Source organism: Squalius cephalus, assembly GCF_949319135.1.
Source record: "Squalius cephalus genome assembly, chromosome: 18".
Classification (NCBI taxonomy): domain Eukaryota; kingdom Metazoa; phylum Chordata; class Actinopteri; order Cypriniformes; family Leuciscidae; genus Squalius; species Squalius cephalus.
This window is the reverse complement of record NC_137139.1, coordinates 36,150,103-36,172,602: the sequence shown is the minus strand read 5'-3', so window position 1 is coordinate 36,172,602 and position 22,500 is coordinate 36,150,103. Positions and strand designations below refer to the sequence as shown.

General features: G+C 39.4%; 1 protein-coding gene and 1 long non-coding RNA gene across 2 annotated transcripts in view; one reads left to right on the top strand and one right to left on the bottom strand.

Annotated features, from left to right (window-relative positions):
* The first annotated feature begins 265 nt into the window (after nt 1-265).
* On the top strand, nt 266-10,502 carry LOC307145312. The gene is made up of 3 exons (XR_013818938.1): nt 266-369; nt 477-563; nt 10,427-10,502. It is a non-coding gene; the product is annotated as an uncharacterized lncRNA (long non-coding RNA).
* LOC307145293 (C-type mannose receptor 2-like) overlaps nt 6,613-22,500 on the bottom strand; it is a 17,087-nt gene continuing 1,199 nt past the window's right edge. The window contains exons 2-4 of the mRNA XM_079848320.1: nt 16,925-17,329; nt 15,522-15,875; nt 6,613-10,750 (exon numbers count right to left, since the gene is read on the bottom strand). Coding sequence (XP_079704446.1) covers nt 10,395-10,750; nt 15,522-15,875; nt 16,925-17,329 — 1,115 coding nt within the window. The 3' untranslated portion in view covers nt 6,613-10,394. The remainder of the gene's footprint in view (nt 10,751-15,521; nt 15,876-16,924; nt 17,330-22,500) is intronic.

Below are 22,500 nucleotides of genomic sequence, written 5' to 3'. Positions count from 1 at the left end.
CAAGTATATTTTTAGTCAAGTCACCTTTATTTATAAAGCGCTTTATAAAATACAGATTATGTCAGTAGTGTGACTGTGATAACAGGAAAATGATGCACTGAAGCAAACAGTTAATTTCAGTTATAAAAGAAAACGGGGTCATCGTCAGAGTCACATTTAAATGTGGATTCGCTTTTCATTTGTATATGTTCTTTTTTTGTTTGATGCAGACTAAAGTCATGAGTGTCCCATTGTCCTTCACAGAGGAAAATCTACATGCGTTCAGATTAAATCTTCAGGGCAGAATTTGAATGTGTGCCGTTGATCCTCAAGATGGTAGTGTTGCGAAAACAAACACGATATATCCAGGAATCCAGGAGCGGTTTTCAGGTACTTTGCAAAATCATGTTATTGTGAGTGTTGTTTCTCTTTTTTACTGACAAATTATGAAACGAGTTCAATTTAGCTATAAAGCAGCAATGCGATATCTGTTACAGAGACTCAGACAGGATGATAGAACTGAACCCAGAACAGTTTATTGAACAATACTGATGTTGGTGGAACGGCAGCGCTGAGGAGAACAGGTACAGTAAATGTGCAGGGAAGTGGTGAGCATGAAGTGGTGGCGTTGAGTCTTAAACTGAAGAGTAATAGTGTAAACTGAAAGTCTTTGGGTTGATGATGGGGAATATTGGAGACTGGAGAACGAAGGGTATAATAAACAACTGCTTTATTTGCATCACTGTTGCTGTGATGTCACAGGAGCATTCAGTTGTAGTGAAGTGTGTCTTTGTGCAGCTTCACAAACATGCAAATATGAGACAGCAGCACATCATTTATAGTCAGATTATATTCCAGTGATCTACATGAAAAATGTTTCCAGTAAGATGATGTCAAAAGTACAAATATCTAAACATCCTTTAAAAAGATGCATTTACTTGAGACGCAAAATGAAGTCTTTTTAATCAAAATGAAGTGAGTTTATGCTTAAAACAAGAGCAAATATCTGCCTATGGGGTCATAAAAAATCAACGAGATTATTTTTTTTCGCCGCATTAGCAGATATTTGTTCTTGCTTTAAACATAAACTCGCTTAATTTTGATACATTTTTTTCATTAAAAAGACATTTACATTACATTTTACATTTAATCATTTAGCAGACGCTTTACGACTTGCATATGAGGAGAGCAATGACATTAGCAGCAATCAAACCAAACATAGGACAACAATATGCAAGTGCTGTGACCAGTCCCAGTTAGTCCAGCACAGCACACATGGACATTTTTATTTTTATTTTTTTTATAAATAGATATGGAATAAAAGGTGTTTGTATTACTGGGCCAAGTGTTGCTGAAAAGATATGTCTTCATCAGTTTCTTGAATATGGCTAAAAGCTCAGGTTGAGTTTGAGTTAGTTGAGGGTGGTGGTCCTTCATCCAGTAAGAAATGTCTCAGGCAGGCTGAGATGCGAGCAGCTACCGTCGGATCATCCAGCTGGAATGAGAGGTTGTATGTCATCAGTCTTGCAGTGATAGGAAAATCCATGTTTCTGAATGACAGATCCTAGTGTTCACATGTAGATGCAGAAGAGAAGCGGCCCCAGCACTGAGCCCTGAGGCACTCCAGTAGCTGGATGTTGTAACTTAGACACCTCTCCACAACACCCTGAAGATGAGATGTCATGAGGATAGAGAGGAGCATCTGGTGGTTCATTATGTCAAAAGCAGCAGCAGACCCAGCAGGATGAGATGGGGAAGGTTTTGAAAAGAATGGGACCAAATTCCAACACCAAAACTCCAGACACTCATAACCTCGATGCCCAGCCGTCTTCAAACTGTTCTGAAAAGAAGAGGAGATGCTACCATGGTAAATATGCCCCCGTCCCAACTATTTTGAGACCTGTAGCAGGCACCAAACTTGAAATGAGCTCATTTTATGCATACAATTGTAAAATTTCTCAGTTTCAACATTTGTTATGTTATCTATGTTCTATTGTGAATAAAATACTGGCTCATGTGATTTGAAAGTCTTTTAGTTTTCATTTTATTCAAATTAAATTTTCCTTTTCCGGAATTCGGGTTGTATAAATATACACACTGATTACAATTTATGTGATTTAAATCACATAATTTCGGGCTCATAATTACAGTTAATGTGTCGGGCCGGGCCAGGCTCGGACACAACGTGCACAGGTTCCGGTGGGGTCGGGCTTGATTTTTTGGGCCCGATCTAAGCTCTAATGGCAAGAGACAAAATGCAGATAGAAATAATGCAATGTTTGAGTTTATTATACACAAGCAACAACAAAAAAAAGAAAAAGAAAAAAAAGCATAGCAAGAGATGGGAAATAATGATAAGGAAGAAATTTACAAAAAGCGAAAATAAATATAGTTGCAGTCAGATTTACTGGCACCCCTGGTAAATATGATTAAAGATGACAGTAAAAATAAATCTGCATTGTTAATCCTTTTGATCTTTCATTCAAAAACTTCACAAAAATCTAACCTTTCGTTAAAGGAAAAGAATTGAAAGTGGCAGATAAATCACATTATGAAATAAATGTTTTTCTCCAAAACAAACTGGCCATAATTATTGGCACGGTTTTATAAAATATTTTTGCAACTTTCTTTTGCCTAGTTAACAGCTGAGTTTTCTCCTATAAAGCCTGATGAGTTTGGAGGTTGTTTATCGGTTGGTATTTGCTAGGATCCGTGAAACCATGTATCTGAACAAGATGTCCAGGACCTCCAGCAGAAAAAATAGGTCCATAACATTTAAGATCCAGCAGATCCAACTTTTTATCCCTGTTTGCACCAAAGCCTTCCGCTGGGAAAGCCCTTTTTTAGTTTCATCTGACCACAGAATCCGGTCCGGTTTGAAGTTCCAATCATGTCTGAGAACTGAATATGCTGGAGCTTGTTTTTGGAGGAGCGAGGAGGATTTTTCTTGAGACCCCCCTAAACAACATGTGATGTAGGGGCTGTCTGATCTTTTTTACTTTTTTTTTCTTTTTTACGCTTTCTGACCCAAAGACTCACTAATCTCTTCAATTCTCCATCTGTGATCCTTGAAGTGTGTTTGGTCACTCAAACTCTTGCATTAAGATGATATAGACACACGTCCTCTTCCTGGCAGATTCATAAGATCTTTAGTTGATTGGAACTTCTTAATTATTGCCCTGATGGTGGAAATGGGGATTTTCAATGCTTCAGCTATTTTCTTACAGCCATTTTCTATCTTGTGCAATCTTTGCTGCACATCAGAAGTATATTCTTTGGTTTTACTCATTGTGATAGTCATAGCTAGACAATTTCATGTTCCTAGTCACCCTGGCATGCTGAAAAAATTAACAATGCAAATTTATTTTTAAAGTCATCTTTGATTATATTTACAAGGGGTGCCAATAATTCTGACCACTCCACAAATGTATACAAAACGAGATTTACAAAGACATTTCAAAGCAAAGACAAATAAAAACAAAAAACAAGCAAATAAAATAACCTAATTAAACCCTAGTCTAACTTGCGTAATAAAGGCCAGATTTACTAACAGCTCTCTCCAGTGCAAACCCTCTTTTGCCGTTAGAAATACTGTCAGGATTCTTTAAAGAAAAATTAACGTTGAAGAGGTATGGAAATGTTTATTTTTGCGTCTGGCCTTATTGCATAAGCAATACTGTTTCCCTTTCAGACAGCATTTTTGGGAGGAGAGTGTTTAAATGAATCACACATGGTGATTTACTAAGGTTTGAGCTTGTTAATTTACTGGTGTTTGCGCCATTATTTACTGCCCAAAAAATATCTTAAACCAGATGCTAATTTGCGCTGCTCTTGGTAGATTGTGTTGGCCATCATGGAAATGATCCAAGTGACTGGATTTGTGTTTATTAACTGTGTTCTAACTTTTTAAGAAGAAAATATATCACAAACGCAGACTCTTTCATGACCCAGAAAATGATAAAAATGTGCTCTCATCTCGTGCAGCAGAAGTAGAAGTGGTTCAGTCAAAACGCTGCATCTGTAACTGCATGAAAGGATAATATATGAGCTGTAAGTTTCCCACTGACAAGCTTTATTTAACATCACAACCGAGTCGATCGTTTAGTCAAGGCGCCGAGACCTGTTCACTAATATACATCTATTATTCTAGATCTATACATCATGTGTATGAAAGTCATTTTACAGTATAATAGCAGCTGCTAGTGAAACCTCATGTTTGTTAAATGGGGCTTGACAAACCATTTAATGTTGCATTTCTGCCACCTACTGGAGAGTGAAGCGAAGATCTAAAATCATCATAAAATCAATCATTTATTTATAAAGCACTGTATATAAAAACTGCACCAAACTGCTGTTAATGCCACAACAATAAAGTATAAAACAACCAAGATATAATTAAGATCTCACAAAACAAAAGGACATGGTTATAAGTATTACATTTTAAGTAGTATGTGTTCTTTAATGACAGATTTGTCATTTGATATATATACAGTGCCCTCCACAATTATTGAACCCCCTGGTAAATATGATCAAAATTGGCTGTAAAAAATAAATCTGCATCGATTATCCTTGTGATCTTTCATTCAAAAAATGTGCAAAATTCTAACCTTTCATTGAAGTAAAAGAATTGAAAGTGGGGGGAAATCACATTATGAAATAAATGTTTTTCTCCAAAACATGTTGGCCACAATTATTGAAACCCCTAGAATTTTTTACGAGTAAAATATCTCTGAAGTATATTCCCATTAATATTTACCTTTTTTAGCACACCAGGGTGACTAGGAACATGAAACTGTCCAGCTATGACTTCGTGTTTCACAGGAGTTTAAATATGAGGAAACACAAAGGCCAAATCCCCTTAATCATCCATCACAATGAGTAAAACCACAGAATACAGTTCTGATGCGTAGCAAAAGATTGTTGAGCATCACAAACTAGAAAGTGGCTGTAAGACAATAGCTAAAGAATTGAAAATCCCCATTTTGACCATCAGGGCAATAATTAAGAAGTTATAACCAACTAAAGATGTTATGAATCTGCCAGGAAAAGGACGTGTGTCTATACTGACTTAATGCACGGCGAGTATGAAAGTTTGAGTGGCCAAAGACTCTCCAAGGATCACAGATGGAGAATTGCAGAGATTAGTTGAGTCTTAGGGTCAGAAAGCCTAAAAAAAAAATTATCAAACAACCCCTACATCCCCACATGTTGTTTGGGAGGGTTTAAAAAAAAAACTCCTCGCTCATCCAAAAACAAATTCCAGCAAATTTAATTGTCAGACACGACTGGATCTTCAAACAACACAGGGTTCTGTGGTCAGATGAGACTAAAACAGAGCTTTTTGGCAGCAAACACACTAGATGGGTTTGGTGAACACAAGGATAAAAAGTACCCCATGTGTACAATTTAATATACCATTGGATCTTTAATGTTGTGGGCATATTTTTCTGCTGGAGGTCCTGGACTTCTTGTTCAGATACATGGCATTGTGGATTCTATCAAATATCAACAGATAAAAAATCAAAACCTGACGCCTTCTGCTAGAAATCTTATAATGGGCCGTGGTTGGATCTTCCATCAGGACAACGATCCAAAACAAACATCAAAATCAAAACAAAAATTTGTTGTGGAGCACAAAATGAAGCTTCTGCCATGACCGTCCCAGTCCCCTGACCTGATGAGTGGGCTGAACTGAAGAGGAGAAGCACCAACATGGATCTGGGAATCTGAAGGATCTGGAGAGATTCTGTGTGGAGGAATGGGCTCTGATCTCTTGTCAGTTATTCTCCAAACTCATCAGGCATTATAGAAGAAGACTCAGAGCTGTTATCTTGGCAAAAGGAGATTGCAAAAAGTATTTAATGAAAGGGTTTCAATAATTGTGGCCAACGTGTTTTGGAGAAAAACATTTATTTCATAATGTGATTTCCCCCCACTTTCAATTCTTTTACTTCAATGAAAGGTTAGAATTTTGCACATTTTTTGAATGAAAGATCACAAGGATAATCGATGCAGATTTATTTTTTACAGCCAATTTTGATCATATTTACCAGGGGGTTCAATAATTGTGGAGGGCACTGTATATATATAAAAAAATCAATCCCACATTTTTCTGCACTTAAATTTCGTTCTTGATATCTAGAGATGAAATGAATAATTATAGCCACACAATGTTACATGATAATTGAAAACCATCTTTTTAAACATTTAATAGTCTTTAAAAACAAAAATTTTAACTGGAATGTATATTTCTGTATTGTGTTGTCTTTTTATATTAGTAAGTGATGTTAAATTGCTCTGCACATATTAAGTCCCAGTCCGCCCCTGATTGTAATTATATTAAACTCAGTGTAATGTAGTTGTTCAATTTCACTTTCAGTCACTTTCATCTTCATTGTGAGCTCATTCAAGCTTTAGACGCTTCCAGCCGCGTCTAGTCTTTACGGGTCGTCCTGATTCATTCTCCTCCCTCAGGGACCATCATGTGTTGATCTCTGAAATCATGCCTCTGTGCTGCAAAACTCATAGATCTTAAAGAACACTCAGTTTTGTACGTCAGAATAAATGTTAAGCATGCGACAAAATAGATCAGATTCACACAAGATGACAATCAATGACAAATGAAATCTCTTCCAAAGCTTTATTTTCTCAGTAAGAAATGAGTATAAATCACAAACCGACACAAATCCACTACAGAAATCCAGCAAAGAGGAAAATCACTGACATTCAAAATCTATGTAAATACAGACTAGGGCTGGGTGTTGACTACAATTTCACAATTAGCTTCAATTCCAATTTCAGTGTCGATAAATTTAAATATATCAGGTTCGGTATCTTTTTATCAAGGGGAAACTATTCTCTTCTTTAAACTATACCTTTAATAAACATTAAGTGATTTGTATGCAAACATCGAGTTGACAACAATCCATCGAGTTCGGTAATCAAATCCAACGACGCGCAAACAGCTGCTGTGAAGTCAAATGGAAAAACTCTAGAGATTAAAATGGAGAAACAAAATAAGTGGTGCTTTTCATTAAGTGAAGTTTTGATAGGCTTGGTAAACAAGGCAAAGACCAATCCTTCATTATTTCATAGGAGTCTGAAGTTTTGTCGTCAAAGTGCAGCACATCATTTGGGTGTTCACAGCCTTTCCACATCGCTGTTCTTCATCTTGTATCATTAATAAATGTGACGCCGTCCTCAGACAGGGCTATTATTATGTGATTTTTACAGTTGGCTTTTACATACTTTTGAAGTTAGGACACCAGTGGGGTTGTCCTAAAGTTAAGACAGTTTTTAGAATATAGGATGCTTGTGTAATACCCTTTTCATATCCGTAGTTAAGATAAGGTAATGCGCTTAAGAAATGTCATTCTGTAATAGCTTCTGTCCTAAATGAGGTCCTAACTGAAATTGCCGTGGTTATCAAACAGATAAGATAGGATTCCAAAGTTAGGATCTTACTGTAATACGCTCCCTGGGGATCAAAGAGGAGAGTTTTCTCTTTCTCCTTGATCCCTGACAGATTTTGCCGCAGGATTCTCTCCATGACCACTATGGAATGACCGATGTCAGTGTTCTTCTGCTTGGTGGCCCAGAGAGCCTAATCTGTTCAGAGACCGCCTCAGGAGACAATCCCTGCCTCTGGTCCTAGACTTTGAGCGGGTCGGCTTGGTATCAACACCAGCCTGACCCACTGCCGCCTATGGCCACGCGAGGTGGTCTGGCATAGCTTTGACAGCAAGACCCGAGCCCTCAATGAGGACACTTGCTCTGTGAGAGATATCTATCCAGCGTCTCTTTTACAGGGCCATCTTCACCTACTTCTGTGCACATAATCCCTCCACAATCGAATAATCTGAATGCTGAAAGGGAAGAGTGCGCTTCAAAAATGGGTTCTTCCAGGACCTCACCACCTCAGTGTGAAGGTCCGGGAGAAACTGAAGGCTCACAGGGAAGGGGTGATCAGGACCCGCCAGGAATCGCTCGTCTAGTCGACCGCCAGCGACTTTCCGTTTATTTTAAGTCCAGTTTAGCCTGGCTGTGGCGTGGGCCATTGAATCCAGCAGCTCCCCGTATGCAGGGCTGACAGAAGGAGTGCACACAGTCATTTCTTTATTTTCTACACCAACTACATCTAGCTCCTCAGATGACCATATGACCAAGTATGACCATATTAGCCCGGTTCTGTCAACACTGCATTGGCTCCCTATTAAACATTGTATACATTTTTAAATATTTCTGATTACTTACAAAGCACTAAATGGTTTAGCTTCGCAGTGCTTGAGCGAGCTCTTAAAGGGATACTTCACCTCTGGGAAGATGAATGTCTATTTAAAATAGGTCATTTAAGTAGAAGAAATGTGAAGAAATTTTTGAATTTGGAGCTTTCTAGACTGAGAAAAGCCAGAAAATGTATTTTTGGCTTATGTGGATGAAAGACAACAACTCCCAGAATGCACTTGCTTCGCTGCCTTAGGAGGCCACGCCTACCGGTAAGAGTGCGCAGATGAGAAAACAACAAAGCTAGCCTACGTGATGAGTTTGCGAGGGATTTAGAGAGCGTCCAAAATGTCCGGGATTCGGCTTTTGCGTTCTACAGTCGCCATTCATCATGTTTACTGTGGCGAGCAGGACGAGGCTGACGGCCGCGGGAGAACAGCGCGAGGCCGGTGGTGTGATTACTGAGACGCGCCGGGTCTCGCATCTCTCACGGAGGAGCGTGAATTTTTCTTAGCAATGGTAAAACGCACATCAACCGATCAATTGTTTAGCGTTCATGTAAACACTACATTCAAATTCACCAATCGGAATGAATTCAGTTAGATTGAAATGTGTGCATGTAAACAAGGAATGGCGACCGCAGAACGCAAAAGCTGAATCCCGGACATTTTGAACGATCTCGCCCGCCGGACAAGTCCGGGAAAAGGAGGATGGTTACTTACTCAGCTTTCTCCTACTATTCAGCTTTCTCCTACTATTCAGCTTTCTCCTACTATTCAGCTTTCTCCACAGAACAAGAGCCTGCTAGCTTAGCTTCCAAAGAAAGACGGCTGACACTGTGTACGTTCTGAGTGAGATCCCACCCTGTATGGGCGGGCTGAAAACATGCGGAACAACGCCTTCTACTGGCTGTAGTCTTTAGCCTCTGTCCAGAAAATCCTCCGATGACGCAAAATGACGATTTTTGCGTCATCGGAGGATTTTTTCCAGACAAAAAATACATAAATCTCTTGTCTCAGGGGGATATGAGGGTGGAAAGCATGGTAATTCGAAAATACTACAGGTTTTCTACTAATACAAAGTTTAATGCTAAATCCTGAAGTAACCCTTTAACGCATCTTAACGAATGGTTTTTCTGCGGTAAGCGTGACGTTGAAGCTGATTTACTAACGTCTTTTCAAGGTTGAAACGTTGACTGATGGATTAAATGAGACATGATTGATTTCAGTAAGTTGTTCTGAATCTTTCAACATTCCTTCTGATGTTCATTCATGTTTATTTGCTGTTATTTGCTGTAACTAGTAAAGAGAAAGAGATGATCTGTTCTACAGCGATCTGTCACACATAAAAGAGTGCCAAAATGACATTTATTTTTTGAATATTTCATGATTAAGATGACAAACTTTGAAAGTTGAGACTTTGTTTTACATTAAAAGTAACAAAGCATATTGTGATTATTGGATGTGAGGCGCTACAAATAATTTTTCAGGAAAGTTTGGTTCACGCATCAACTGATTTAAGAATTGATATTGGTTCATCAAAATGAGAATCGATTAAAATCAAGAAATTCATATTTTCAACCCAGCCCTAATACAGACAGTTCTTTGGGTAATTATATACCCCAAATTAATGGATACGAAGAAGGGAAGTACAGCAGCCTCAAAAGGTATTAAGACACTTGAAAATAACTGTATTTCATTGCACTAGATGAAATACAATATCAAATCAAGTGCACAAATGATGCTAGAGCTTTTCTCATGTAATTTTTAATTATTTCTTAAGTGTCCAAATACTTTTTGATGCCACTGTATACATTTGTAGATCACAATTTTAAGTAAACACAGTTTAACCTTCACCAGTTTATTTAAATACTTGTGCTTTAAAAGTACAAATATTCCATAATATATTTTAATCAATATGAGATCATTACATGTATCTATTTACATTTATTCATTTAGCAGATTAATTTTATCCAAAGCGACTATCAAATAAGAGAAAATCACATCTAATTGTATGGTAAGTACTAGATAATATGCACTAAATAAAAAAACAATAAGCAAAATGAAAGAAAACACAGTAAATGTTTGAATCCATCACCACATGAGTTGATCTCAGAAAAGTGAAGGTTATATAGACTTTAAATGAAGTTAATTTGGCTTGATTGAATCTTCATAAACCATTACTCGAATCTCTCACTTGGTGCAGATGAAGTTGTTTGTCTCAGTTTCAGGAAGGCTGATCCAGCTCTGGTTTCTGGTGTGAATGGCTCCGGATCTCACTGTCGTAATGCAGTCCTCCTCCCCGGTGCCGTGACCCGGAGCCCACTTCTCATAGCACAGGGTCTGACCGCTGACCCAGAACCAGAGGCCGAGCACGCAGGAGTGACGGAGACCCAGCCACACGTGAGCGGTGGAGGCCAGCGAGGTCACGTTCTTCACCCGAAGCTGGATCTCCTCAGAGTCCACCGACACCAGGTCCATGTCTTCATCTCTGCAGTATCTCAGAGCTCCTGTCCACGTCAGATTCTGTCTGATCAGAACCAGTTTATCTGCAACACAAACAGATCAAGGAACAAAAACAGTCACTATCCACTGCGACTTTTGCTTATATATACTCATATTTACTACTTATTAATAGTTAGTAAGGTAATTGTTAAGTTTAGGTATTGAGCAGGATCAAGGGATGTCAAGTCATTTTTATTTATAAAGCGCTTTTTACAAAACAGGTTGTTTCAAAGCAGCTTTACAGTGATAACAGGAAAATTATTCCCTGGAAATCCAGAGTTCTCGCAAGACACAAATTGAATTTGCTCAGCAAGTTACTCTGGCGTCGAGTAATGATTATTAAATCATTAAAGCTCATTAAATATGCCCTTGTATCCGAGCTGCACCAATCACAGCGGGTTATCTGATATAGGCGGGCCAGAGGTGAGACGATGACAGCGCTGCGACGTCAAAGTCATTAGTAAACATTGCAAGATGCAGGGCCGGCCCTGACCAATTTGCTGCCCTAGGCAAGATTTTACCTGGTGCCCCATGCATCACAGCCCATTTCACCCCGTCATTGTGTTCATGATTATTTAGCCTATATATATATATATATATATATATATATATATATATATATATATATATATATATATAAACACAAATACCAAGAGCATTACATCTAGCATTCAAGTCAAGTCCCCATTATCTTTTATAGCACGTTTTACAATACAGATTTAATGTGAACTTTGCTATTTTGAATAAACCTGTAAATAAATATCATTACTTATTTTGGCAAATACATTTTTAAAATGCCATATACAGTACAGGCCTAAAGTTTGGAAACATTACTATTTTTTATGTTTTTGAAAGAAATGTCTTCTGCTCATCTAGCCTGCATTTATTTGATCAAAAATACAGAAAACATTTTTTAGATTGTGATATATTATTACAATTTAAAATAATTGGTTTTCAATTTATTATACTTTAAATTATAATTTATTTCTGTGATGCAAAGCTGAATTTTCAGGATCATTACTCCAGTCTATCACATGATCCTTTAGAAATCATTCTAATATGATGAGTCATTATCAAAGTTGGAAACAGGTCTGCTGCTTAATATTTTTTCATAACCTGTGATACTTTTTTAGGATACTTTGATGTATAAAAAGTAAAAAAAAATAAAAAAAAGAAGAAGAAAATGTTTTAAAAATATAAATCTTTTGTAACAACAATATACACTACTGGTCAGTAATTTGGGGTCAGTAATTTTTTTCTTTCTTTTTTTGAAATAAATCAATACTTTTATTCAGCAAGGATGTGTTAAACTGATAAAAAGTGATCGTAAAGAAGATTTATATAATTAGAAAATATAGATAAATATTTTTTAATAAATGCAGTTCTTTTTAACATTTTATTCATCAAATATATTAGGCAGAACTGTTTCCAACACTCATAATAAATCAGAACATTAGAATGATTTCTAAAGGATCATGTGATAGACTGGATGTCACATGTGACACTGAAGACTGGAGGAATGATGCTGAAAATTCAGCTTTGCATCACAGAAATAAATGATAATTTAAAGTATAATAAATTGAAAACCAATTATTTTAAATTGTAATAATATATCACAATATTATTATTTTGATCAAATAAATGCAGGCTTGATGAGCAGAAGAAACTTCTTTCAAAAACATTAAACATAGTAATGTTTCCAATCTTTTGGCCTGTACTGTATCCCCCCAAAACTGCACAACTGTAGAGTAAAACATTAATAAATAAAAAAGTCTTAATAAAAAATGAGTCTTAAAACTGACATGCTTGTTACAAAATCACACAGTCTGGGGCCTCTGGAGAACTCAGAACAACTGCTAACATTAAGTTTAAGGTAAAAATAACTGCCATGAAATTATAGTATCTTACTCCTATGCAATTAGATAAACTGTTCATTCACTACATCACTTTACCTCTGTCTTTATCCCCTTTTATCCTCTTCTCTTCTTTTTGGCACCTTATAGATAATATCTATCGCAGACTATGCTCATTTATAATGTGTCATGTAAATTCGGCCATCCGTCACAATCAGGAAACTTTCACCGTGTCTAGAACTGGCGCGAGCTGCCAGCAATGTTTTTGCCAGTTTCTACGAGCAATGCTGTCTACATTGGATGCGGCGTCGCGCACGCTACACAACAAATTACCAACAACTGATCGCGCGCGCGCTCTTTTTCTGGCGCACTTCAAGCACTCGCTGGGCGGGGGAAGATTGATGAGCCGGACTTTTTTTTTTTTGCTTTATTTGGTAGTATTTTGAATTAATGGTTTTAAAATAGTATTATATAAAAAAATTACAAAAAAGTAAAAAAAAAAAAATTCACTCGTTCACTTATTCGGGCGCCCCTAGCATTTGCCTATTCCGCCTATGCTGCGGGCCGGCCCTGGCAAGATGGCTATGGATGAACACCAGTTGTTTGAAACGGCTTTGGCCGCTACAATGAACGAGTTAGACTTGGCTTTTTATCTAAAACAGGAACAGAAGACGCCGCTCGATTCCTTCCTTTGCAAGAAGGGCGTTTTTGCTGTTTTGCCGACCGGATACGGTAAGAGTCTAATCTACCAGTTAGCTCCGCTGGAAGCTAAACCTAAGTGTATGGGGTTTATTGTTGTGATTGGTCGTAGTGTTATCCAATTGCATGCAGTGAGATTTTCAAATGCACGCTTGCTGCCGCCCCTCGAGCTGGCCGATTTTCATTAGTCGATGCCAGACCATTAATCTTTCAGATTTGGGTCTGGATTTCCAGGCTAGGAAAATTATGCAACAAAGTTTGACTCCAGAAGAAAATAGCGTCACAGTCCAGCTTAAGTAAGCTCAGTGATGATTCATTTTTGTTGTAAAACAAGAAAAGAAAATAATTTTTTTATTTTTTATTATTAATTTAGTTCATTTATATATATAGCCACTCTGGAGAAAACCGTGAAGTCAAGGGATGTAGAATAATAATAATAATAATAATAATAATAAATTTATTTTATAATGCGCCTTTCTCAAACTCAAAGCGCTACAGGATACAAAGCAAAATAATCAAACAATCAACATTGCATCAGAACAAGTGTATAAAAAAAAATAAAAAAATAATAATAATAATTTATAAATTAAAAGCAGTAGTAAAAAGATGAGTCTTAAGAAGTTTCTTAAAACAATCCACAGAAGGAGCATTTCTGATGGGTGCAGGTAAAGTATTCCATAACTTTGGCGCAATACAGGAAAAGGCTCTTCCCCCCATAGTTTTTAATTTAAAACGAGGCTGAAACAGACAGAGAGAGACAGCAGAGCGGAGAGAACGAGCAGGAATGGACGGAGTAACCAAATCACAGATGTAATCCGGAGCCAACCCATGTACAGCTTTATAAGTTAAAATCAGAATTTTAAAATCAATACGTGACTGAACTGGAAGCCAATGCAATTGCTGGAGCACTGGTGTAATGTGATGGCGTGAGGATGTGTGAGTCAAGACGCGTGCGGCCGAGTTCTGGATATATTGCAACCTCTTAATATGGTCATGCAGAATAATGCATTATTATGTGCTAATAAACAGTGAATATCCTAGTAATATGCATGATCATAAGCTGCTAGTTTATAGTGAGAATTAGACCCTAAACTAAAGTGTTACCACAAAAACATTAAACATGTTTAGTTTAACAACAATCCTCCCAGAAATGTAAATTCTGTCATCGTTTACTTGCACTCGTGTCGTTCCAAACCCATAAGACTTTCGTTCATCTTCAAAATGCAAATTAATATATTTTAATGAAACCTGGGTAACACTTTATTTTGATGGTCCTTTTAAAACACTCTGTTGACTATAAGTAACTTTGCAACTACACATCAGCTAACTCTCATTAGAGTATCAGTAAACTGTCTGCTTAATATCTGCAAACTCTTTATTGTGATGCTCCTCCAACAGACACTCTACTGTCTGTACGTAACTTTGCATCTACGTCAACTTATTCTAACCCTACCAGTCTACTAATACTCTACTAACACTAATGAGAGCTAGTAGACATGTAAGTGCAGTGTTACTTATAGTCAACAGAATGTTTTAAAAGGACCATCAAAATAAAGTGAAACCGAAACCTGGTGCCGGTTGCATAAACAGCCATGATGTTAAGACAGTGTCTTAAGTTTTAGTATGACCCACTAGCAGTTCGTCAGGGGCCGTTTCAGTATCAAATTAGGCCAATCTATGTTTTTATGAAACTGAAGAATAAAATGTGATGTCTAACTTGTAAGACTAGCCTCAGTGGTTTACGCAGCAGCCCCTGAGATGTTTCTGTCCCTACACTGGAAATTCAGGCAACAAAACCTTACATGATCCAGAACGGTCATTACAACGTCATAAAACTAATCCATATGAGTCGAGCGGTTTAATCCCGATTCAGTTCAGGATTTTATTAAAATCTAAAAATGATTGTCCCAAATAAAACACAACATATTTAGTAAACTCAAACACTTGTGTGCGTCACACGCTAGAACAAACCTGATTCTTTTGTTGGAGCTTTTGTATTTACTAGATGTGAAATGTTTGTGTTTATATGTGAATGAAAGCCTAAATTAACTGTTCATCATATAATGTGATCATATCTCTTCACACTCCACTCGATTCATATGGATTTGTTTGGAAATATCCACTATAATTAATAACCCAGTCAGAAATGTGTGATTAGTGTTGGGTTAAAGCTGTAGTGCACTCGTTCTCTGATTAGAGTTTCTGTTTCACATGTAGAGTTGCCTTTGTTCAGATGATTGTGTGTGTGAGAGCGTCTACTTACCGTCATAACACACAAAGGGATAAGGATTTGTACAAGGATCATCCACCCATTGTCCTTGATGGCCATGGCCTTTGATATCAATCGAGGTGCAGATATCACTTCCAGAGTCGCTGTTGGGTTCACCAGTGTACCAGTGTGTGAATGTGGAGGTGCTGTTATCTGACCAAACCCAGAGTCTGTTCAGACCGATCCAGGCCGATTCAGGTGGAGTTAGGTTGTGTATTATGTTCTTAATCTTATCATTCTCACTCTCATTCCTCACACTGGCCAGATCTGTGTGATTGTGTCTACAATAACTCTGAGCTTCAGTCCAAGTCTTTTTCACATTTATAGGGACGAATGTTTTACTGCTGGCTTTAAAAGAGAAAGACATTTGTCTAATATTGTGAAATGTTAGAGAAATTAAATACATAATACACAAGACAAAGAAACAAGAACATAACGACAAAAAGACAAATTTACTAAATGCAATTATGGTTCATCATTCAAAACTAAAAGTGTTTGTAATATTATTGTACATGAAAACACTCAATATGCACTGAAAAAAATTTGGAGTAGGATTTACTTGAAAAAAGCTAGGCAACTTTTTCCACTCAGAAAATGCTAGTAAATTTACAAAGATTTGCCAAGTAAAAACCTGAACATATTTATCAGTAGCTTTAATTAGAAATCTTTAAGTTACTTGGAATATGGAATTAAGTAAACTTTACTTAACCTAGTTAAGTGAAAGTAACAAAGAAAATAAGTAATTTTAACTTGGCTAGTAAAAGGTTGATTAATATCGATTTAGTTGAAAATTCCTTTGCATTACATTTCACTCAAACAATAATATTGAATTATACCAGTCATTTATAGTATGTGCTTTACTTAGATTATCTAAGTTATTTATACTACATCATGTCAGATGTTAAGCATCATGTGAATGCAAAGACCTCAATACTTGGTAGACAATACACAACGACGGTAACATTTGATGGATCGTTTTTGTGTTTGAATGTGTCATTTTGAGCAGAAAATTTACTCGAAATGTCACAAAATGGCAAGTTACTAATCCTGACAACAAAAGCAATAATAAAACAGTGTAAATACAGCTGGAAACCAGTGAAAAATGAACCTCATTAATTATTCAAGGTCCAGTGCATGATGGGAACCCCAGTATCAGAAAAGTTGAGTAATTTTTACTTAATTTTATTGAGTTGATATTTACGCTTTCATTTCTACTCGCTTGAATTAAGTACTGATATGGAATTTACTTAGTTTTTTTTTTATTCTTGCCTGAACTAACTTTTTCATGTAAATTACATTGTTTTTTTTCAGTAGTATTTACTTCACCAAAAAATCATTTTTTACAGTGTGGTCTTTTAACACATTTCAGTGTGTTGTGATCTTACAGCTGAACTCACCATTATAGCAGATGAATTGCCTTTCAGTTTTACAGGTTTCATCATGCCATTTTCCATTAGCCTTCATCATAAAAGCACAGTCTCCATCTCCTTCTGGTTGTGCTTTAGATCCTTGTGGTTGTCCTGGTGCCCAGTTCCTGTACTGAGACTGGTTTGCTGTGTAGAACGTGGGGTCATTCAGAGACCATATCCATGTGTTTGTGGTCTTCAGCCCAATCCAGACATGGCCAGCATGAGGGTTCACACTCCTTATGACCCGCTCTGCGTCGTTCTGATCTTGTGTGTCGGTGATTGTGGCCAGATCTGTGTATTTCTCTCTGCAGTGTTTCTGAGCTTCAGTCCAACTCTTTCTCTCATCCACAAAGTGATACTGACGCAAAGCGCCTGCAGACAAACTGACCACGGCTGAGAAGAGAGAATTACAGATCTCAAGACTCACATCTCACCTTCTGATCGATGACAGACATTTATAGAAGTAAAATAATGACAAATGTTTTTGAAAAAAAAAAAGCAGTCAATCTCCCATAAACCGCCTTCAGATAGTCCAGAATGCTGCTGCCAGAGCTTTGACAGGAGTGTGTGAACGGGAACATATAACTCCTGTCCTTCAGTCACTTCACTGGCTACCTGTGCGTTATAGGATACATTTTAAGTTCTTCTATTAGTTCTCAAGTCGTTAAATGGGCTAGCACTGTCTTCCCTTTCTCATCGGCTCTTAGAAGAGCTCTTAGGCCTGCCAATTTGAAGCTCTCAGTGGCTCCTCGATCCAGGCTTAAGACTAGAGGAGATTTTCCAAGACTTTGGAACAATAATAATATATAATAATAATTATTAGAACTGTGCCCACTCTGTCCTTTTTCAAATCTAAGTTAAATACTTTTTTATTTGATTTGTCTTATATGTGACTGTTGATGCAGTTTTCCTGTTTTTTAAGTTCTGTAGTTGTTATCCGTGTCTTTGTTGTTGGTTTTATTCTGTTATTGGTGTACAGCACATTGGTCAACGGTAGTAGTGTTTAATTGTGCTTTATAAATAAATTGAAAAAAAAGATTTTTTGTGAATATTGACCACCCCTAATGCAGACCTGCCAACCTGTACGCATTTTGCATAGCGGATACGCATTAGTATGCTGGTACGATTTGTCACTGTAAACTATGCAAAAACCTGGTGACGCCTCTGTGCATGCGCAGTCCTCAGATCAAGCAACAGCAAAAGAAGGACAGTTCGACCAATCATAGCGCTGGGTTCATTCCCCAAATAGCAAGCAGGGATGATTGACAAATGCGTAAGGCCTGTCATTAAAAAGAGACTGAAAATCGACACCAATAAAGAATCCCGCTCGATCCCCCTTCCACCCCCGCGGCCGCCGTCTGACTGATGTCATAAGCGAGGACAGTACAGTAGTCGCGGTACTTCTGACTCCTAAACTGCAGAAACTGTTAAGACTAGTCTTACAAGTTAGTCATCCAATTTTATTCTTTAAGACTGTTAATAACTTTTTAAAGTCAGTAAAATAAAAATGTAGATTGGTCTATTTTGACACCGAACAATAAGACTGATTACCCCAAACTAACTTCTAGTTGATCATACTAGTTCTTAAGACACAGTCTTAACATAATGGCTATGTTTATGCGTGTATTTATTCATTCTCAGTGTTGAGAAACGTTACGTAGCCTTCACGTGTTACGTTATTGTGTTAATAATAATTAAAGTACCTAATTATGTTACATATTTATTTTGTATGAAAACTAGCGCGTTAGTTACTTATGGATCAAAAAGTACCGTTGTATATCAGTGCTGCGCGAGCTCTCTCACAAACACGGACGCGCGCACACAGAGAGAGAAGATCATTGTGAAATGAAAATTGATGGGCTAAGTTTAAATTTTGTTCTTGCTTGTTTTTTTCTGTCAAAATGTCAGAAAGCATTTTGTATTATCCATCCATGTTTTTAAAATTTGTTAAATGATGTACACTACCGTTCAAAAGTTTGGGGTCAGTAAGATTTTTTAATGTTTTTAAAAGAAGTCTCTTCTGCTCACCAAGGCCGCATTTATTTGATAAAAAACAATAAAAAAAAAACAGTAATATTGTGAAATATTATGACAATTCTTCCCGTGGGCTCACCACCTGCAGGAGGGACCGTAAGGGGCCGGTGCGGAGAGGATCGGGCGGCAGTCGAAGGCAGGGACCTCGACAACCTGATCCCTGGACACGGAAGCTAGCTCTAGGGACATGGAACATCACCTCGCTGGCGGGGAAGGAGCCTGAGATTGTGCGTGAGGTTGAGAGGTTCCGATTAGAGATAGTTGGGATCACCTCTACGCACGGCTTGGGGTCTGGAACCACACTCCTCGAGAGAGGATGGACTCTTCACTACTCTGGAGTTGCCCATGGTGAGAGGCGGCGGGCTGGTGTGGGTTTGCTTATAGCCCCCCAGCTCAGCCGCCATGTGTTGGAGTTCACCCCGGTGAACGAGAGGGTCGTTTCCCTGCGCCTACGGGTCGGGGATAGGTCTCTCACTGTCATGTGTGCCTACGGGCCAAACGGCAGTGCAGAGTAGCTGGCCCTCTTGGGGTCTCTGGAAGGGGTGCTGGAAAGTGCTCCAACTGGGGACTCCGTCGTTCTACTGGGGGACTTCAATGCCCACGTGGGCAACGACAGTGACACCTGGAGGGGCGTGATTTGGAGGAATGGCCCCCCTGATCTGAACCCGAGTGGTGTTCAGTTATTGGACTTCTGTGCTAGTTACAGTCTGTCCATAACGAACACCATGTTCAAGCATAAGGGTGTCCATCAGTGCACATGGCACCAGGACACCCTAGGCCGTAGGTCGATGATCGACTTTGTGGTCGTTTCATCTGACCTGCGGCCGTATGTCTTGGACACTCGGGTGAAGAGAGGGGCGGAGCTGTCAACTGATCACCACCTGGTGGTGAGTTGGATCCGATGGCGGGGGAGGAAGCTGGACAGACTCGGCAGACCCAAGCGTACTGTGAGGGTCTGCTGGGAACGTTTGGCCGAGTCTCCTGTCAGAGAGATCTTCAACTCCCACCTCCGGCGGAGCTTCGACCAGATCCCGAGGGAGGCTGGAGATATTGAGTCCGAGTGGACCATGTTCTCCACCTCCATTGTCGAAGCGGCCGCTCGGAGCTGTGGCCGTAAGGTCTCTGGTGCCTGTCGAGGCGGCAATCCCCGAACCCGGTGGTGGACACCGGAAGTAAGGGATGCGGTGGAAGGAATACTTCAAGGATCTCCTCAATCCCGCCGTCACGTCTTCCATTGAGGAAGCAGAGGCTGAGGGCTCAGAGGTGGATTCGTCCATCACCCAAGCTGAAGTCACCGAGGTAGTCAAGAAACTCCTCGGTGGCAAGGCACCGGGGGTGGATGAGATCCGCCCTGAGTACCTCAAGTCTCTGGATGTTGTGGGGCTGTCTTGGCTGACACATCTCTGCAACATCGCGTGGCGGTCGGGGACAGTACCTCTGGGCTGGCAGACCGAGGTGGTGGTCCCTCTTTTTAAGAAGGGGGACCGGAGGGTGTGTTCCAACTACAGGGGGATCACACTTCTCAGCCTCCCTGGGAAAGTCTATGCCAGGGTACTGGAGAGGAGAATACGGCCGATAGTAGAACCTCGGATTCAGGAGGAACAGTGTGGTTTTCGTCCAGGCCGTGGAACACTGGACCAGCTCTATACCCTCTACAGGGTGCTGGAGGGTTCATGGGAGTTTGCCCAACCAGTCCACATGTGCTTTGTGGATTTGGAGAAGGCATTCGACTGTGTCCCTCGCGGCGGCCTGTGGAGGGTGCTCTGGGAGTATGGGGTCAGAGGCCCTTTGCTAAGGGCTATCCGGTCCCTGTACGACCGGAGCAGGAGCTTGGTTCGCATTGCCGGCAGTAAGTCAGACTTGTTCTCGGTGCATGTTGGACTCCGGCAGGGCTGCCCTTTGTCACCGGTTCTGTTCATAATTTTTATGGACAGAATTTCTAGGCGCAGCCAGGGGCCGGAGGGGGTCGGGTTTGGTGACAACACGATTTCATCTCTGCTCTTTGCGGATGATGTTGTCGTGTTAGCCTCATCAAATCAGGACCTTCAGCATGCACTGGGACGGTTTGCAGCCGAGTGTGAAGCGGCTGGGATGAGAATCAGCACCTCCAAATCCGAGGCCATGGTCCTCAGTCTGAAAAGGGTGGCTTGCTCACTTTAGGTTGGTGGAGAGTTCCTGCCTCAAGTGGAGGAGTTTAAGTATCTGGGGGTTTTGTTCACGAGTGAGGGAAGGATGGAACGGGAGATTGACAGACGGATCGGTGCAGCTTCTGCAGTAATGCGGTCGATGTGCCGGTCTGTCGTGGTGAAGAAAGAGCTGAGCCGCAAGGCAAAGCTCTCGATTTACCGGTCAATCTACGTTCCTACTCTCACCTATGGTCATGAGCTTTGGGTCATGACCGAAAGGACAAGATGCCGGATACAGGCGGCCGAAATGAGCTTCCTCCGCAGGGTGGCTGGGCGATCCCTTAGAGATAGGGTTAGAAGCTCGGTCACTCGGGAGGAGCTCAGAGTAGAGCCGCTGCTCCTCCACATCGAGAGGGGTCAGCTGAGGTGGCTCGGGCATCTGTTCCGGATGCCTCCTGGACGCCTTCCCGGGAAGGTGTTCCGGGCATGTCCCACTGGGAGGAGACCCCGGGGAAGACCTAGGTCACGCTGGAGAGACTATGTCTCCCGGCTGGCCTGGGAACGCCTCGGTGTCCCCCCGGAAGAGCTGGAGGAAGTGTCTGGGGAGAGGGAAGTCTGGGCATCTCTGCTTAGACTCGGCCCCGGATAAGCGGAGGAAGATGGATGGATGGATGGATGGATTATGACAATTTAAAATGACTGTTTTCTATGTGAATATATAGTAAAGTGTAATTTATTCCTGTGATCAAAGCTGAATGTTCAGCATCATTACTCCAGTCTTCAGTGTCACATGATCCTTCAGAAATCACTCTAATATGATGATCTGATGATCAAGAAACATTTATGATTATTATCAGTGTTGAAAACAGTTTTGTACAAAATTTTTTCAAAATTCTTTGATGAATAGAAAGTTGAAAAGAACAGCATTTATTTATAATAGAATATTTTCTAACATTATAAATGTCTTTACTGTCACTTTTGATCAGTTTAACTCATCCTTGATGAATAAAAGTATTGATTTATTTTTATTTCTTTCCCCCAAAAATAAAATTAAAATTCTTATTGACCTCAAACTTCTGAACGGTAGTGTTTAATGTTACAAAAGCTTTAGATTTCAGATAAATTCTGTTCTTTTGAACTTTCTATTCATCAAATAATCCTGAAATAAAAATGTAAAAAACTGTTTTCAACATTGATAATAATCATAAACGTCTCTTGATCATCAGATCATCATATTAGAGTGATTTGTGAAGGATCATGTGACACTGAAGACTGGAGTAATGATGCTGAACATTCAGCTTTGATCACAGGAATAAATTACACTTTACTGTATATTCACATAGAGAACAGATGATTTACACTGGAATAATATTTCACAATATTACTGTTTTTGTTTGTAATTTT